The sequence below is a fragment of the Pecten maximus genome, chromosome 8 (genome assembly GCF_902652985.1).
Source record: "Pecten maximus chromosome 8, xPecMax1.1, whole genome shotgun sequence".
In the NCBI taxonomy this organism is placed as follows: Eukaryota; Metazoa; Mollusca; class Bivalvia; order Pectinida; family Pectinidae; genus Pecten; species Pecten maximus.
The window spans coordinates 36,073,539-36,094,404 of record NC_047022.1 but is presented as its reverse complement, the minus strand read 5'-3'; the positions used below and the strand labels follow the sequence as shown (position 1 = coordinate 36,094,404).

The following is a 20,866-nucleotide window of genomic DNA, read 5'->3' as shown; positions in this document are numbered from 1 at the left end:
AACCGTAAAATATGTCATTTCACTTTATAGCATCTACAATAACTTTACCGTAAAATGTTCATTACACTCAAACAATCAAGTATAATGTAATCGTATAAATAAGTACACGTTAAACTATCTTGTATAACAGCACGTTATACTATCTAATTACACGTATTTATTTCACTTTATATTATGTAGTATAACATTACTGTAAAATGTTCATTGCACTCAAAACAATCAAGTATAATGTAATCGTATAAATAGGTACACGTTAAACTATCTTGTATAACAGCACTTTATACTATCTAATTACACGTATTTGCTATCTGGTGAAGCTTTAACGTATAATATCTAATTACACGTATTTACTCTAGTGAAGCTTTAACGTATACTATCTAATTACACGTATTTATTATATGGAGAAGCTTTAACGTATACTATCTAATAACACGTATTTACTATCTGGTAAAGCTTTAACGTATAATATCTTAATTACACGTATTTACTATCTGGTGAAGCTTTAACGTATAATATCTAATTACACGTATTTACTATCTGGTGAAACTTTAACGTATAATATATAATTACACGTATTTACTATCTAGTGAAGTGTTAACGTATAATATCTAATTACACGTATTTACTATCTGGTGAAACTTTAACGTATAATATATAATTACACGTATTTACTATCTGGTGAAGTTTTAACGTATAATATCTAATTACACGTATTTACTATCTGGTGAAAGCTTTAACGTATAATATCTAATTACACGTATTTACTATCTGGTGAAGCTTTAACGTATAATATCTAATTACACGTATTTACTATCTGGTAAAGCTTTAACGTATAATATCTAATTACACGTATTTACTATCTGGTGAAGCTTTAACGTATAATATCTAATTACACGTATTTACTATATGGTGAAGCTTTAACGTATAATATCTAATTACACGTATTTACTATCTAGTGAAGCTTTAACGTATAATATCTAATTACACGTATTTACTATCTGGTGAAGCTTCAACGGATAATATCAAATTACACGTATTTACTATCTAGTGAAGTTTTAACGTATAATATCTAATTACACGTATTTACTATCTGGTGAAGCTTTAACGTATAATATCTAATTACACGTATTTACTATCTAGTGAAGCTTTAACGTATAATATCTAATTACACGTATTTGCTATCTGGTGAAGCTTTAACGTATAATATCTAATTACAAGTATTTGCTATCTGGTAAAGCTTTAACGTATAATATCTAATTACACGTATTTGCTATCTGGTGAAGCTTTAACGTATAATATCTAATTACACGTTACTTACTATCTGGTCAAGCTTAAACATTTAATATATAATTACACGTATTTACTATCTGGTAAAGCTTTAACGTATAATATCTAATTACACGTATTTACTATCTGGTGAAGCTTTAACGTATGATATCTAATTACACGTATTTACTATCTGGTGAAACTTTAACGTGTAATATCTAATTACACGTATTTACTATCTGGTGAAGCTTTAACGTATAATATCTAATTACACGTATTTACTATCTGGTGAAGCTTTAACGTATAATATCTAATTACACGTATTTACTATCTGGTGAAACTTTAACGTATAATATCTAATTACACGTTATGCTATCTTGTATTATTTTCCTGTAATAACATATCTAAACATTTAGGTTGTTGTAAACCATATGTGAATATATTTAATTTCCTGTTTATACACTTTAGAGCATACATTATTATACCATATCAATATATATGAATACCCATATTAAATGTATTTGTTATCCGACTTAGTTGTTATGTAACTAAAATGATCATTGAATTGTATCTTCAAAATAGGTGTTAATATGCATTAAGATTTTTGTATCATGTTGAATTTAGATTAAAAAAAATATACTGTATTAACAAACTTTAAACTACAAGGAATTAAAAAAAATATGGTTAACCACTTTATTTTAGAGCAATGATGAAACGATTATAAACTGCAGATAAAATAACAAAAAATTAATAAGATTTAAATACATGTTTTATTTAACTCAATACACGAGGAACGCAATATTGCACATGGCCCTGTATACACAACACGAGCATTCCACTGTGTCTGTCCGACCGTCCTTATAAATACACACACAACGTGACGTCATCAACAACACACTTCACTGACAATATCAACAGAAACCGTCTAAAGTGTTACCGTGACAACAAACAGTATATGACTTAGTTCTATAGCGCCCTCTACAGGGCACGTATCACAGACACTTATAAAAGTATACATTATCATGATTCGACAGTTTTACATCGCGGCGTGACAGCGATGTTTCACAATGAAATCGGTTAAAACAAGCACTTGGACGTAACGTCCTCCTCAGACTAGCCGAGTCTTATCAACAACATTACGATACTCCGCCTCATCTGATGTCAATCACTTCACGAAGAACAACGATGCTGCAGATTCTTATTCAGAGTTTGTGATCGACACAGGCGGTAGATACCCGAGGCTACTCGAAGGGACGCCAGGTAGGCCCCCTTGTCGGTATTTGTCATTTTTCTGATGAAGCCAGTCCGTACAGACGATGCCTTTCCAGTCCACTGAGCATACGCTCCATATTCCTGAGTTCATTACTATGATTGTTCGTGTCAAATGCAGACGGAATGTTCAAAGAGATGGGACTTCTCACATTTGATGATGTAGCACTAGACATCCCGTTCATGCGCGGAGACACGGTTCCTGGACTGACTGTAGAATCCCGGAGCGGATGTCCGGTGGCTGAAATTGGTGATGTCGGCGTTGCCATTGTAGTCTTTGTGGACGGTAGTGAGTATGGTGTGAAACGGGGATTAGAACGAGAGGGGAAAATTGGTCCAAGACTATGGCCTTCAGAGGGCGATAGGTTTCCATTTCCTTGTAATGATGAACCCCCACTGGAAAACACAGGTTGTAGTAGATTGTGACCACGAGGTGGCGTGAGTCCGTTTAGTGAGAGAGACAGTGGGTGGTTAGTTGGGAGGTTGTTCATGTCTGCTTGTCCTGAGGAGAAAAACGGTAACTGAGTTGCAAACGGTAGTGATGAACCGTTGGAGTTGAAAAACATATGTCCTAATGGAAACGGTAATGAAGACGATGATGAAAATAGTCCTGCGGAAGGATACATAAATGGGAACATTGCGTGAGTTGCGGAGGGTTGAACGACTGTCACGTTTGGTGGCCGACTGGGAGTTTTAGGTATCGTTGAGTCCGACTCTGACTTGTGTGGTATAGGGGGAGACTTTGGCGATAGACGGCGGTCGTCCCTAATGGAGTCGTCGCTGCTTTCGCCACCGTCAAGGCTGCTCCTCATGGTACTGTTTAGCACGTCGGAATGATTTTGATTGGGGTTTGATGACACAGGCGATAGACTGGACGATACGTCTGGCCGAAACACGTCGTCCCGAGGAGTTGGGAGGGGTGACCGCTCCTCATTGTCACTTGAATGGTGGCTGATTGGAGAGGAGGTCTTCAAAGCATGTCGTTCTTTTTCTAGAAACGAAAAAAAAGCATGGAGATTAGCACTGAAATCACATAATAGGACTGTATATACTGTAGGTATAAAACTATATATAGTAATAATAATCAAAACGTATTCTTTAAGATAAGTGCGTTGCTTTATTAACATTAACATTTAAATATCATTAGGGTAAAATCGTATATAGTGCAGAACGCTTACCTGTTTCCATAATATCCTTGAGTTCCATTGCAGAGCTGACATCAGGTGTGACGTCATCGGTCTCGTCGACACATATCTCTGCCTCCTCGTTGTCCTCGTCGTCGCTATGGAGATCATCAGCTCGCCCCTTGTCTGGTGAAATCGAGTGTTGCTGTGACGACTGAGAATGTTGAGGAACACCGCCTTGTTTCCTAGAAACAATAAAAAAACGTCATTACAACGATGTCCAGTAAAGTTATCAATTATTAGAAAAATGTCGGAATGATAAATATTTGGTTGTATTTGAAATAGTCCCCCAGTTCAATTAAACACATGTAATACTGGGGACACATACAGGACTTTGTAGCTGGACTTCGGCTATGTCACTGTACTTTCCCACTGTCCAAATAATGTCATTAACCCTCTCGCTATTCTATATATATTCTCGGTTAAGATCTTACTTTTTTTCCTCGTTTGCCGCCGCCGGTGTCTCGGAAGCCTTTGGCGAAAGGGTTATGGTTTATCTTCAGTTGTGTAATCTACAAATTATAAACATCCACACATAAGTCAAAATATTAAAATTGAAATCAAACAACTCATATATCATAAAACGTTTTATTATAAAATCCCAGTGCGCGGAATATGAGGTTCCCTATGCGTAGAGTTTTATGTAATTTAGCTTCCACTTTCGAACGTTGCCATTGTAGAAGTGAAAATTTCGAAGTAATTTAACAAATTCAGCGCTAGATTGACTCTCCATTTCCCCGACTAGTGCTAATTGTTGGATGATTGCGAGATAAAAGGTCGTATTAACCCCCTGTATATTATATACAGCTCGCACATGTGCACGGCCGAGCGCGTGCACTTATCAGATAACAACCTTCGCAACAGTTGTATCGGGATTAGGGGGGTGGTGTGTTGCAGCTCACCTCACATCTGGACACAAATTTCCCCCTTGTTCTTAAGTGTGTAAATACGTTTCAGTGGTCATTTCCGTAATTAGGGGTGACCACTGGGCTCCTCTGGGACCCAGGAAAAACAAACACATACTGCCCTGTGGAACGCGACTGCATTGATTCAGTTTCAATTTAACGAGCACTGCGAATCATACCGTCCTGTTTGGAGACCATAATGACCTTACGAGACTAGACAGTCATCACTTACTCTTCTGTTATCGCTTTCAGTGACATCAATTGGAATAACTGTCATATTTATCACTTAGGTATAGCGAGTGTTGGTCGGATAAAATTTAACCTTCAACAGTGGGGATGGTAACCCAATCTAGTATGGAAGTTTCAAACATTCTCGAGACATTTGTGAATTATAATATTTTATACGGGTAGTCATAATTTTTAATATGATGAAAATTTACCTTTTCGTTCTGGTATGCAGTAACTGCTATGAATTCCGTCTCCTTGAAGACAAAGGTCTGGAACGTGGAGTATGGCAATTTGAGGATGTCGTTGGCGCGTACCAAGTGAAAACGGGGTTGGTACTTGTGCATGGAATTAAGAATGGTCTGAAATATACAAATGAAACTCATGGTTAAAATATATCATAAAAATAAATAGTTTGAAAATATAGCATTTTGTTTAGAATTGTAGATGTTAAATTTACTTAATGCTATTAAGATATATTATTCTCTATTATGCGTACGAGTTTTGGTTATAGACATAAATAGATAACAATCAATTTCCATTGAACTTTTGATTTCACCACAATTGAACTGATTTACACTAAGCCCAGTATGTATATCAATAGACTGGAATGTACATTATAATCGGCGAACAGCGGTGGAGAGGCGACAAGCGTCTTGGAGATCGAAACGGTCACTAATCACCCTTAAAAACGTACGGCGACCGTCGTGTCGACAAATTACATAAATAAGCCCCTATCCCTAGAGGTTTTCTGCCAACTCGGGGAAAGTCACAAGCGTAGTGATTGCTTTATCAGGGTTTATCTAATCCCTCGAATCCCCCATTCTACCAAGGCTAAATAACCACCACATGAAATTCAAATTACTGCGCCTCTACGATTGACTTTTAACAAACAATATCGGTTTATGATTCCGCGTCTTTGATCATGACGGAAAATCATTGAGACAGATGCAAATAGTCCCTGTAATTGTGTAAAGACATGGCATACTTTGAGCCTCGCGCGCCCATAGATAATACGGACAGTATTCATACTGACAAATGACAATTAAATTCATAAGTTCCCGATACGTTCTTATTAGTGTGCATGAGTTGATTCTTTCTCTTGTCGAGGCCTAATTGGATCTGTCACCGAATCACAAGTCGGTCCGTCCTGTCATCAGCCGACTCCGACTCCATACCAACCGAAATTAGGCAATAGATCTTAGGTAGTGATAGTACAACACTGACCAGCGATTAGGACCAGTCGGCGGCGCCGAACTCGAGCACATCAAACTCGAGTTTTATCCCTAAATCAACGAATTCCACGCCTAAATCAGCCATGGCGTTATCGCAAGGAAGGATGTTCGAGAGGAGACAGGCAATAATTTGTGAAAGTTAGCGAGCAATTCGTATACTAATAGAGCATTTATAGGGGAAGTTGCAAGAAGCTTGGCGGGAAATTCTACTCCGGCGCGACAGGAAAACTGGCGAGAGAACAACAGTTTCCAAAGAGCTTACATATGGCGACAATACAAATCACAAAAGCTTGGCACAGAAGTCAGCTCCAGTTCACAACACTTACTCATCGATGGAGCACTAGTTTAATCAATTTTATCCTCGAATATTTATTTATAATGTAAACAGACTTTTATTAAGTAAAGTGACAAACCTGACGATATATGAAACTTTTGGCAGATGGACTTTTATAACTCGTTAATGTCATTTTGATCGAAGAAAACAAGGAGATTGTGCTGGCTTATACATCCAACAATACAGTGATAAAGTAATGAGACTGACTGGGAGGTGTCGAGTAACGATTCTCTAGCTATCCTTCTCTGTTATACAACGTACCACTATTGTTAGTTACGTAGGACATGGCAATTACTTTCGATAATTAGATTACGACCGCGAGCTCCTTAATTGAGGCAGGACCAAGGTGTAACGGACAGCAACCCACAGATGCTCGCAAAGAACCGTTGATCAGGTGTTTAATTTGTAAGTAATACAGCGACATAAAATAGCCAGTAGGTTTAACACCACGGCCATACCTTAATAGGACTACAATTACCTTTCTCACGTGAGGATGCGCGTGAAAGTATTACTAAACACTCAATTATACATATAGGTAATAAAGGTGTGTGATCTCGGGCGAGCTACCATATGTCTGTATCACACCTGTGTTGGCTTACAGGTCCTAACAACTGTTAATTCATCAGGTAGTAATACAGACACTCACGCCCCAGAGTTTTTTTTCGTGAAAAATAAAAAAGGGAAAACATGGGATAAGTGAAAAAAAGAAGATTTAGAACGATGCTTACAATACTTACAAACCCATGTTTGTCAGAGATGTTGTTGCTGAGCTTGAGTTTGTGGAAGGAGACGACTTTCTGCATCCATTGTTCGCCAGTGTTGGGCGAGTCGGGGTGGATGTACATCCGTTTTGGCATTTCCGGGTCCGCTTTCCCCGCCACCATCCAGCGGGAGTTGTGGAACTTGTAACGACAGTCATCCACAGGAACAATGTCCATTAATAAAATATATTTGGCTCGCTTATCTAATCCAGACACTCGAGCTTTAAATGGAGGAAACATCCGTCTGTAATAAAGAAAATTGGTATGCTAATTACAAAAGTCTTTAATGAAAGATATAATATTTCATTTTATTTAAGTATGTTATAAATGAGTTAGAACCCGTTGTTTTCGAGACAGAAAATATATATCAAAGATAAATAAATGGAGTAAAAATTATCAAACGATATCTACAAAATCAAAAGAACTAGTCAACCGAATATTAATAACAAACTTGATTAAAACCAACAGATTTTATTGTGTGAGTAGTTAGACATTAGACTTTTCCCAGGGTTACAACGCCTCCCGTTCCATTCACTCGATTTTCGTTATTTAGATAAGCCCTAAATTTACAGGTTAAGTGCTGACATGATTATCAAAATTTGTGAAGAGGAGTGATGATAGTTTTATGTGTTCACTGTGTACCCAGACGAGTTTTATATCATTGCTGTAAATCGACTCAGTTTGACTATCCTATTCCCGTAAGCTTGTCGAGAGCTACTTAGCTAAACCTATATAAACACTCGTCAGTTTCCAGTGGCCGAGACACTAGCGTCCACGATTACGAAACATGTGCTCGTCATACAATCCAAATATGCTGGGTACCTAAGCAATGACGTCTCACGTTCAATTAGCGCGAGGGTGGGGACGTCTACAAGTGTGTGGGGAAGGGGGAGCATGGAGGATTGATACACATGTTAACATGACACTAATCCAGGAGATATTCGATGTAAGAGAGGCATATTTAATGAGTGTATGTTAGAAGAGGATTACGGTGTCAAAGATCCGAGCAATCTGTGAATCCGTGTTTTGTTCCTTATCGTGTTACAGGGGCTATCGTATATACCTGTATAAATCTGTCGTAACCTTGTCAACCTATCTATTGTATAGCAATCAGTCCATATTAACTACCCCCAATCTTATGTCCATAGTATCATATTGAAATTTAAATATTCACGAATTTATGCTTCTCTTTTTTTCATTGTTATGTTTAGGAATAAATACAGGCAGTAATTTTAAACGTCATTGTTATTGTTTTATATTATTATTTAAACGTTTAGATTTAATGAACATGTTTACTTTATTTTCATTAAATTCGTTATGTGTTTTTGTTTGTTTATAAAAGTAAGCTCGCCTAGCAATGAAAACAAAATAAAAATATCATAGCAGTTTTATTGTTAAGCATATGTAATAATTTAAAATTAAGGTTTACTTTAGTTAATTCAAAGATCCGGAGGCTTAAAAACGCAAACATATCACAACAAAGTTATGTGTAAACAAAACAATGAGGCGGAAAATTTGGTAACGCTAACCTTGAATAGGTAATGGGATGTTTGCCAGGGTAGGGGTGGCTAGGTAAGGTACCCACTAGGATTTCTGCTTGATTAGCAGTAACGTGTGTGGACAGCCGACTTTAACAAGATTCTTTTTACGGTGAATGGAAATATTTATGAAGATCATGCGATTACCTAAGCGTTACAAACAAAATAACAATTTTATACCTTTTTTTTTGAAATTTCAGTGAAATACTATCTAACTTATTTCAAAATAGTCTAGGATAATTCAAGGACAGATATTAAATAATGTAAAACGGTTTTTTATAAGTGTTTTCACATGAAATATTTAACTGATTTCTGCTTCCTTTAAATAAGGAAATCATAATACAATTTAAATGATAAAAATACTAATTTTATTTAAGGTATGGTATGAGAACAGACAGATTAATATTATAATTAATATCAGGAAGAAAATGCTTTCTTTTAGCAAACTTGGCAAATTTATGTTTGTGTTAGTAACAAATAAAAAACATTGATAAGACGGTAATCAGTAGAGTAATTAAACTCCGAATGTTATTTGAACCCCGTGAACATGCAGCAGTAAATATCTGTATTAATAAAGCGTCCGTGATTGTAACCGATTGTTAAGGAGAGAGTGTTATTCTAACAATCTCGTTAGACAAATACAGTCCGATCATTATAAATGTCACATGAAAACAATGCAATCCGCATTACCGGTTTACAGTCCTAGTGTTGACAACTCCTGACATGAAATACAGGTAAGCATGACGTGAAATGCATGTTAACGTGAAATACAGGTGAGTTGACGTGAATTTCTAATTCAATATATAGCTTTAATAATGAACACGGAAGCGACTCGATGAGGTGGCATGGAGACGTTCCGTCTACACTGGAAATGTCGTCACGTGTCACAAATTAAGTTTCATGATTATATTAGTGAAACTTACCTAAAAGGAGAACTTACAAATATCGCCATTTAATTTTTAGATATTCTATTCCAATTTTAATTTCTTTAAAACAAACTTATATGAATGTTCTTGACAAAATTCGGCATCGTTTAAGTAGTTTTATATATTCTTGGTCAAATATTGCGTTGTTTATGAATCAATATTCACAGTAACACGTCTGTTCGCGATTTAAATCAAATTATATCATAATAAGGTATGTATTTAGTATTTTATAAGCTGGTGTAAATTGAAATAGACTAGAAGTATTATATTTGCTCTTTTTTTACTATTTTTCTGATAGTTTAAAGTTTAAATGATAATTAAGCACGCAAGAATTTCTGCACGAGGCAAATATTCTCGCAAATTATAAAATACAGTTACTTTTTATAAGCATTATCATTCCGGTGACAGGCGGAAACGAATTGAATTAAAATCTAACTTGGAAAATCTGACTAGTGTATAAGTTGGTGGGGTTAAGTACCTAAGTAGATCTACGGTTATCGTCCTGTGAGGCGTGTTACTACTACAGTATCATCAGCCATCACACTTCTCCCTCCAAACGACCCCCTCCCTGTATAGCCTGATGCTATCAAAATTGCACTTGGCGCTTTTATGAGAGGGTTAAAATGTGAAATTTATCGATATCATCATGACATGTAATTACCTATAGTATATACTTCATAGTTATACCAGAGCTTTGCTACTGTTAAATTAGTCACGCTTTAATATTTGTCTTGGATTGAAATAAATATAATTTGAACTGACTTCTTTGTTACATTTCTAAACCTTCTGACTTAAATATTGGTTATAAACCAGATATTATTTAACATATGACAGTAGATAATTTGAGTACAATCACTTCCTTTTTCTTTGGTTCCAGACACAAAATAAAACAGCATAATTTAATATATGGGATATACATAATATTGGAATAACTAAACCACAAACGAATCGGTAGCTTGAATATTTTTTCCCTATATGAAAACTGATATGGCCCATTTTAATTTATTTTCCAGTGAAATGAAGTAATCTCGTATTAAATGTAAATTTTATGAGTTTCAAATTTTATAGTCGCTGCCTTTTATTATTATTATTATTAGTGAACATTTAAGATTTTAATCTGAATTATCAAATTATACGCTCTCAGATCTGCTAGAAATGGTTGTCAATATTTATCTCTTATAAAATAATGTGTTAAATTTAACAGCGATAACAAGTTGGATAATAAAGAAATTAGATAAATTGTCTGTGCGTCGGAAGCTGTCGTATGACAGTGAGATGACAGTGTAACACTACTGGCCAGAGAGGCTGGACTGATTCCTATCTAGTTTACCGTGGGGACATCAACCAAACATAGCCATCTGTCTAATTTAGACCTTAGTTATACAACATCTATATAATACATGATTACAACTATAGAGACACAAGACACTGCCATAATTAAATCATATTATATTGTTATCAGTGATGGCTTCTGTTTTAACTAACACAAATCGAATTAGGAATTATATTTCAAAAATGTCTGACTATTTTGAGTGAGCGAGTAAAAGTGAATATGTTTCAATGGTTAAAAAAGATAACAGAAGTGGAGAAAGAATCTTACGGAAATTAAAGGAAAAAATGCTAAGGCAGAAAATCTATTTACAAATTCTACGTCAATAATAAATGATTAAAACAATAACATATTGTAGAGAGTGAGAGGCAGTGAAATGTAAAGGGACTATGCCTTACCTTCCTGACTTCGTGATGACCATCTCGGTGCCGATATTGTGGAATTGTTCCCATAGATCTTTGCCTTCTAGCTCCACCTTGGGGTCGTCCTGGACATCTGTCTCCGGTGGTTCCAGACTTCGGAGTTGGCGGGGGTGGAGGGGATGGAATATATCCCCGGGGGTGAGCGGGCCGCGCCCCATACTCTGTTGTAGTTTAGGTAGCAGGGATGCTGCATAGTTGGGAGAGTGTAGGGCGATGTTAGAGAGATAGTGTTGCTGTGCCAACAATGAACTATAGTCTGTAGGTCTTTGGAGAAAAAACGGGTTATAAGCCATATTGCTCTCCGGGGCACCTCCTGTATAAATCATTGGAAGATAGTGGCCAATATTTTTCTTTCAAAATTATCTTTTGAAAAATATCTCATCTATAAATAAAGTTAAATTTCAGTTTAAATTCGCATGGTAAACACTGTGAAGTTGACTGAACGGGTCAGTAGACACGGAATAAACACTACATCTGGTCACACAGAGTACAGTCCAAGGTAAGTCACTCTCTCAGTCGTTACAACAGATATACGCTAGTCTAATCGGAAACGCTTCTATTTATAATTATATCAACCTACTACAACTACACCGCCAAATCTACATGACAAGTGTAATTCTATTATGTTTCGCGCGATCTGATTGGCCTGCTCTATCCCGCCCACCAATCAGAGGTCTAATAAGGCGTGTTATAGGCCTATCAGTTTTGCCAGCAGTGTGTCGCTGACAGCCGAGGCATGTCCGTGCTTTGTATTATGTGTCACAGTAACAGAGATGTTACGATAAGGAAGTTTAAGCCCCGCCCCCTTTCTTAGCCACAATGGAGAAACCGTAAAATTAGCTAACGGCTTTACTACTCAGAAGTACATTTCTAAAATTGATTATTTAAATTTTTTTGGCAGTGGTACCCAGAGGGTATTTATGGCGATTTGGACAAAATGATTTATTACAGTGTGAAATCATCGAAACAGTGTGAAATCCAAAAGAGAGAAAAATCAATGGAAATATCGTTGTGTATTTATCAGTTATATTTCTATTTAAATCAATTTAATGAAAATATCAGAAATATTCATGATTGAATTTAGAAATTAATGTTTTATCATGGAACACGTGACGTAACGTGTAACGTTAAAACAGGGCGGTGTTTTAGTGCAGGGGTAGTGTACTTGTCAGATGAAACACTTGATGAAAAACGAAATACTAGCGGAGGCCGGCGCCACTGGTAGTGCGATTGATAGTTAATGCAAAAGAAATCGCGCCGGTTTGGAAATGACTAATAGAAGAAAGCAGATGTCTGTAGTGTTGGTAATTATAACTGGGATTTTTGTTGAAGACGTACAAATTCTGTATAAAATACTAAATTATCTTGAATGAAGGATTTAGCTAAAATAAAACAATCTCGTTCTAAAACTACATGTAATACTATTTTCTTTTCTTCTGCATTAGAGCAAGTCGAAGAAAATGATTTTAAAAATAATTCAACTTCAATTTCCATCATTATCGCCAAAGCGATTTTATGAAGTAATCTTGATTGCATAGAGTTATCGAAATTACGTTTGATTAAATAGGAAATATTTCAATGTAAATGAAAATAATCATAAATAGACCAGCATAGCGAAATGAAAAACATCTTCAACGAAAATCGGATGTTAAAACCAAATTTTTCGAATTCGTCATGCTTATTTATTAATTTGATTACATGTTACCCTTTACGAAGGAACGGCTGTTGTTTAGTGTGGCAGGGAGGACCAATGATTTGGTAGACTTTTAAATCCGAGTGACCACGGAGTGGCCGAATTGACACCGACAACATCCCTGATGACGGAGAACCTTAAAGTGCAATTAGCAATCCTATCCTGGGTAGATAACTACAAATATATACTGATTAATATCATAGCCGATATCACGCAAATAAGCTCGGTGTTATCGCGTGCCGATGTTCCTCTGGCTAGTCCCGGGGGTCGGGCTGTAGTCCTCACACAGAGATGGAGCGAGAAGTCGATGCTTTTGTCATTTTGCCACCTCTATATTAAATAGTGGTAATTGTGATAGGGTGTGGGATAATTGGGGATCATTTTCGCACGGAGAGGCGAATTATCGTGTGGATGAGTTAGAACGTGGACTAAATTGTCTGGGTGTTACGAGGGCAGGTGTATATAGCATATGGACACAATGATAAGTCACAATGCGTTTAACCTTTGTTTGAAACAAATATATACGAACTTTTCCATATAGAGATAAATAAAACAATATCGAAATATTTCAGTATTTTCCTATTTCCGTCTAATCTGTAATTATGCGAATATTACTACAACATGAAAAAGAATACTTGATGTTAATTTATGAGATTACCTTAGTTATTTTTTCTCGGTTTTTAAATTACAACAAAACGTGTATATTAGTTATGCATGTATGTGTTTGTTGTGGCACGCAGATGTGGCGCGTGCAATCTCTCCATCATAGCATTGTTCAACTAAACACAGACCAGTAAAATATTCATACTGGACATGCTGTGTCCATCTGATGGCTCGCTGTTAGTCGCATCATCTCGGAACACTAATTCTATACAATACCACATTTTTTGTTGTTGTTTTACAATACTATTTACAGGGTGTAAATATACATAAACAATTCGTTCAGTATGTATCCCATGATTTATTAAATTGACTTTATCCGGACAAAAAAATTCCAACAATGAAAATGTATAGAGGAACATGTTTATAGCGATTCGTTTTCTAACCTCATTGTAGTAAGTATTGATTCGAACAGATCAGTCGGGTACTACATAAAGCCATCAATATCGTATTTCACAGCGAAAAAAGGTGTAACATCCAAACAAGTTTTTTGTTAAATCGATACACGTTTCACAGGACACGTTTTGTCAAAATAAAAAAAAATTCTTAGCATATTTTTAATTATTCATTTATTTTACCTGGTTACGAGTCCTGTGTGAATGTGAAACTGTATTCAGCAAGCAACTGATTGTCGATTTCCCAGACAAAGGGAAGTAAGCGAGGGTTGCGAAATTTAGCAGTTGTACACAAGATTATTTCATTTAACGTTTGATTTGATTGAATGAAGAACAAATGAAACCAAACCGAAACAATTTTTGAAACCGAAATTAAATTGATTGTCATTTAGTTGTGGTTTTGTTATGTGTCATTATGAAATGATCAGCCATTGTACTTAAATGCTGTTTTTACATACTTATCTTAGAATGCCTAATTCCACGGCGGGCAGTTATATGAATTTTCTCATTAAATCGTCAGATGTAAAAATAAAATTTGGTTTTAATACTATTGAAACTAATTGATATTAGTACTGATTTCAAACTCCATACCATTATCAGCACGAATATAGACAATATTTGGACATGTACTTCAATATAAGGATATTCTGTATATCATGTACATTTTTTTTGTACTATGATCTCTATTTTTGTATCAGGGAGACCGTTTTGTAACGAAACCTACAATCGTGCCGTTACATTGTATTATTTTAGGGTACCAGCACAACCTGGTGCCCTGACTAGAAGGTTTGGCAGCCCTGGCGTCAAAACATCATGACATAAAGATGGTTCTACCGGTATTCTCACAAGACAGGCGTGCAATCTTCACAAATTCTGGTTTTCTACGTAAACATAAACAAATCACATGATCAATCAAAACAAATCGATCTGTTGAAATAAAACAGGTTCTGGGCCAAAGGGTGCTGACATAATTACGTCACACACACATTGTGGGAGACATTCGAGGAGGGCTTCAGGCCGTGCTACGATAAACACTTCACCTCAATAATGTCTTCTGTTTTAATGTTTACTTTGTCTCGACAAAACGCATTAAAGATGCTCGGTCCATTTGCCCGAAGGTTCGAATTGGAGAGGTCAGACAAGGGAGACTACTCAGTTGCCCCGGTGGGAACAGTGGAGAAGACAGCTTGTTACCGATCATAAGTTTCTATAGATAAAATCATTAGTGTAATTACCGGGTTGATGTTTTGTTTGTAGAGGACTAACGTAAGCAATGGCGTGTTTGTGAGGTGGCCATAGACAGCTGGTCGTCCCTGTATAGGGATCCGTACCGAGTCTAACTCCGAACCTGTCAGACCCTACACCTCAGCTCCAGTACTCAGACGAACTGTCCTTTCTTCAAGGGAAAGGGCCCATCAACAGCCTCAAACAGGCAAACAAAAGCCGAGCTAGCTGGACAACAGCGATCAGAATTATTGAATACTCAACTTTGACAGGCGGCGCCCGGCCACTTTGTTTGGACAATGGACGGATTTGCGGACAGTATTGTTTTCACTTTAGATACAGCTCGGTGTGTTAGTTTATCACTTCATTATAATGTCATTAGCTCGATCATTGGTAGTTAATGCCGAGGAATTAGCGGATGATTTTCTCCACTCAGCGTGTTTGCACACCTTGCTGTGTGAGAGGGCTGACACCGGTCCTCAATCTGTGACGAGGGCCGAGCTGTCAGGGTCGGAGAGCTCACACTCTGGACCGGGTCGTAACACGTCCCCGACCCCGGCCCCCAGCCCAGCCCAGACTGGCAGTCTACACCCGTGTTACTCACACACCCCGTACTTGACACAACTTGCACTTCGCCTTGCCGAGAAGTGCCACAGATTTCGGGATATTAGACATCTCGGACTCATTAATCTTGAGGATTGTTTATTATAATTCAGCCTGACCGTGTTGTTTATAGCACCATCTGTACAGACATATGAGATCAGTTGTAGTGGTATAAGTCATCACAATCAAAAATAAAAAAAGAAACTATTGAGCATATCTCATGTTTAGATGTGCACATGCTTTATCTTTTAACTAATTTCTACAAGAAAATGATGTTAATGTCTAACAAAAATGTAACGTTTATTTCTAAATTATTTCTGCTTTGTACTGAAATGACAAAGCTTTGTTTTCTCTAATCGTGCGTAACTCAAACGGTAAAAACGGCTACATCCGTTGAAAGATATTTTACCGACCAAACCGATGAAAAGAAAATTAGGAAAACAAACAAATAAATAAATAAATAAATAAATAAATAAATAAAAATAAATAAATAGATAAAAATCCCTCCCGGTTGATTTTATATTTGACCTATTCACACTCTATCTAACCTTGGGAAGCAACAGGCAATTTCATTTTCTTAAAAACAAAAAGTGCGCGGTCATTTTTGATGAAAACTAATTGATGCTATTTATTTAACAGTGAAGTTACTTTTGACTGTATGGTCGAATGAGCGTATACAGATCACACGATTGGAAAGTACTATAAATAATTGGTATAAACTAGATCATATAACACGGTTTGGAAATGTGGCAAGTTACGGAATTCAAAATCATCTAAAAAGTTAAAAATTAAGAATGCGAGGTGCACTAACTCAATCATTCCAAACATCTATAATTTTTGCATTAAGATAAATATTTCTACACGTATTGAACTTAATGAAATAAACCGCATTCATGTCAAAATGATAGTTCCAATTACTTAAGACCGTAATCCACTTGACTGTTAATTAGTGTTACGTATTCGGCGGTTATATACGTATCATTACCATCCATCAGGGCGTGTGTCCACACTAATACCGTTTGTACATACATAACATTTCACTTTGTGGAATTAGAATTCTGCCATATAAAAATATCAATCTGAGTATATTTTTAAAGCAAATACAATGAAAAGCAATCTGCTGCGTTTTATTTCCAAAGCTTATTACTTGTCACACAGTAATTGTGTTCTGTTTTTATATGGCGATTATTCTCTCATTTTTTTAAATATTATAAACCAAAATGCACTCGGCGAGCAGGAACTTGATATCATAGTGTTGATAGGGATACGTCACTCAATGTTATCCAACCATTATCTGAGAATGGAACACAAGATTACTTAGAAATACCAATCAACAAGTGGTCGTTATACTGAAACTGTCGCTCACAGCTGTAAAATACGGTGTTAAGAAATGGTTACTGTTTTTCATAATGAGAAATGATCCAATACCTGTTTATATTTGTTTTGAGGAAGAATAACGGTCTATAATTACCCGACAGTAACCACACAGTTAATACAAACAACTATGTTACTGGAACTGTTGTACACAGCTGTACAATGCGGGGTCAAACTTAACAATATCAAGTATTGTTTGTCATACTGAATATAACAAATACCCGACCTGGAATATGGATTGGATTTTAAGATGTTTATGAATATTCAAGTATGATATTTAATTTAGAAATACTAAATACAATTAACAGAGTTGTTGTAGTGAAGATGAAGAATACAACGGTAAATTAGGAGTTTAGTTTAGTTTTTAGGAGTAAAACTTTCTTTTTCATACTGAAATTGAGCAAAGGTCCAGTACCTGATTATACTTGATAACCAATAGAATCAATCAGGAATAATCGATTGATAATCAATTATGACTAGTAATAATCGATTTACGGTGTTGACACGAGGATCGCCCCTAGACTGGTCGATGATGATTAGCCGGTGATTAATGACTAGTGGACAGCGCCATAGTCAGGATAGCACTTGAGGTAGCCGTAAATTACCTGTGCTGGACATTCGAACACTGTCCAGAGAATGGACTGACTAGGGCGGACAATGTTGAGTAAGAATGACTTTTCTGAGGAGTTCTATGACACGAGACAGTTACATGTACTTTGGCCCCAAAGGTGACCATCTTGAGAAGAATATTTAAATTATATTGTACATAGGTGATATAATGACACCAAGTCTACCTGTCAATTTTCTACCTGAAGATGGTAATTGGGGCTATCTGACACCACATTAACGGGTAGGCGTTAATGAGGCAGTTTTATAACACAGGGACCTCGTGATGACCTTTTGTACGGACACGAGCGTAGGCAGAATTTGCTATAATTACAGCAAATCATAACACAATAAACCGATAATAAGGAAAAAAACTTCAATATTCAGTATCAGATTATTTTAATCTTGAATTGCTATATTTAGAAAACATATTTGATAATACCAATCGTGTATGTGATGGATATCACAGAATATGTTTAGCGTTACGTATGAGAGATAACAGCAGGCAATAGATACTAAACACATTTGGAGTGAAAACCCCGAAATAAGGTAATGATGTTCACAACAAGGTGCAAAGGCATGAAACTAGCCTCCCACACGGTTAATGTTCAATTAATATAAATTATTACTGCAGGATTTTGATTAAAACATTTTTTCACACATTTTCGATGAAGTACATTTTGTAAAAAAAAAAAAAAAAAAAAACACTGATGGAAGCGTTGGTCTGGCCGGAGTTCATTCGTGAAACACAAATACATTAGATTGTACGGTTTTCCACGACTAGTGACTCTAAGTTACGGACGTGTATATTAGATATATGTGCTTGGTTAGGTTAACATATTTTACTGACATCACAACTCACACCAGTGTTAGGTGTCCATAATCTCCCGACTACACCACCTAACAATTTGTATTGTACATTGATAAGATACGATAATTAATATAAAATGGAATAGAATGAAATAAAATGAAATAGATCAATTTCATGAAATCCCATTATAAAAATGGATGCGAGATAATATATTATAATACCACAGAACATACAACAATAGTCACACACGTGTAGGATAACAGATTACAATACCACGGATAGGTAAAACATACAACAATAGTCACACACGTGTAAAATAACATATTATAATACAACAGATAAGTAAAACATACAACAATAGTCACACACGTGTAAAATAACATATTACAATACCACGGATAGGTAAAACATACAACAATAGTCACACACGTGTAAAATAACATATTATAATACAACAGATAGGTAAAACATACAACAATAGTAACACACGTGTAGGATAATATAATACAATACCACGGATAGGTAAAACATACAACAATAGTATAATGGTGAACATTCTTTATTTTAATGTGATGCGGGAGATAAGAAATATTTAGACAAATTGTCAGAGCCAATTTATAAGGGAAGATATTGAATTATCTAATGCAGTACAATGTGTTCACGGCACTCCCTGTTAAAAATATTACAAGAGAACATTGTGGAATTGACCTATACATAAGCTGATATAGTTCAACTCATTCTTATTTTAGAAGTGGAATATCAAATAATTGTTTTAACGATCTGATGCTTCTAATACAATTTCGATTAATTCTATAATATTTTTATTATAAATGTCTTGCATATAAGAATAATTAGGCAACCAAAAACAACAGAAACACGTTCATTACAATAACAGACACGCATGGACATTATGTTGATTAGGAATATATACATATACATGATAATTATTTAGATTAGCAAACATTATGGATAGCATAATACGTTGTGTCGCAATTACAATACCATATAAAATGAAATTTGTCATAAATGTAAGTCTGCTAGTCAAGTTTTAAACAAGAGACAACCCCGGCCTAATGGTCCTTACAATCACTATATTCTGTTATGGAGAATTTACTTAGAGCTGACTGACTAGTTTAGCCAATCGATATTTGGAAATGAACGTTGAAAAATAAGTAAGGTACTTCTCTTAAAAAAATGTTCAGTAGCACGGGTAATGAAGACTCAACTAAACAATGGCCATGTTTGTAAAATTTAATATATTGTCTTTTGTTGGTACTAAGAAGAATGGATGTGTTTGTAAAATTTAGGATATTGTCTTTTGTTGATATTAAGAGAAGAATGGATGTGTTTGTAAAATTTAATATATTGTCTTTTGTTGGTACTAAGAAAAGAATAGACATATTTGTGAAATTTAGTGTATTGTCTTTTGTTGGTACTAAGAGAAGAATGGATGTGTTGTAAAATTTAGTATATTGTCTTTTGTTGGTGTTAAGAGAAGAATGGATGTGTTTGTAAAATTTAGTATATTGTCTTCTGTTGGTGTTAAGAGAAGAATGGATGTGTTTGTAAAATTTAGTATATTGTCTTTTGTTGGTACTAAGAGAAGAATGGATGTGTTTGTAAAATTTAGTGTATATTTTTTGTATATTGTCTTTTGTTGGTACTAAGAGAAGAATGGATAAAACCGAAATCAAACAGTACCATTTATGGCAATTAGAGAAAGATGAGCAATAGTCGTATGTTAATGATAACGTGATCCTTATGTATGACAGAATTAGCTCTTAACAGGAGATTCTACAAAGTGAGAAGTACAGCACAGCCAACATGAGTGTCGGGGCCACCTAACACATGATATTGTGTCCGGTAGATTTTAGTAAGTACAGCACAGCCAACATGAGTGTCGGTAACACCTAACATATGGTATTATGTCCGGTAGATTTTAGTAAGTACAGCACAGCCAACATGAGTGTCGGGGCCACCTAACACAATATCATCTTATAAGTTTAAAGCTGAAGTTGTTTTTCTTTGTGAAAACAATATGTTGGTTTCTCGGTACTTTCAGATAATCTAGTCAGAAACATAGCGAATGTCCGGTGTACACGGAG

At 35.7% G+C, this 20,866-nt stretch overlaps 1 protein-coding gene across 1 annotated transcript; it reads right to left on the bottom strand.

The window, feature by feature from the left end:
* Positions 1-2,019: 2,019 nt before the first annotated feature.
* LOC117333363 (T-box transcription factor TBX2-B-like) lies at positions 2,020-11,932 on the bottom strand. Its single transcript, XM_033892630.1, is given in 6 exon segments — positions 2,020-3,526; positions 3,714-3,881; positions 4,132-4,231; positions 5,065-5,211; positions 7,156-7,423; positions 11,372-11,932. Coding segments are annotated over 6 exon segments (2,010 nt in total). The 5' UTR covers positions 11,722-11,932; the 3' UTR covers positions 2,020-2,549.
* Positions 11,933-20,866: the final 8,934 nt, after the last annotated feature.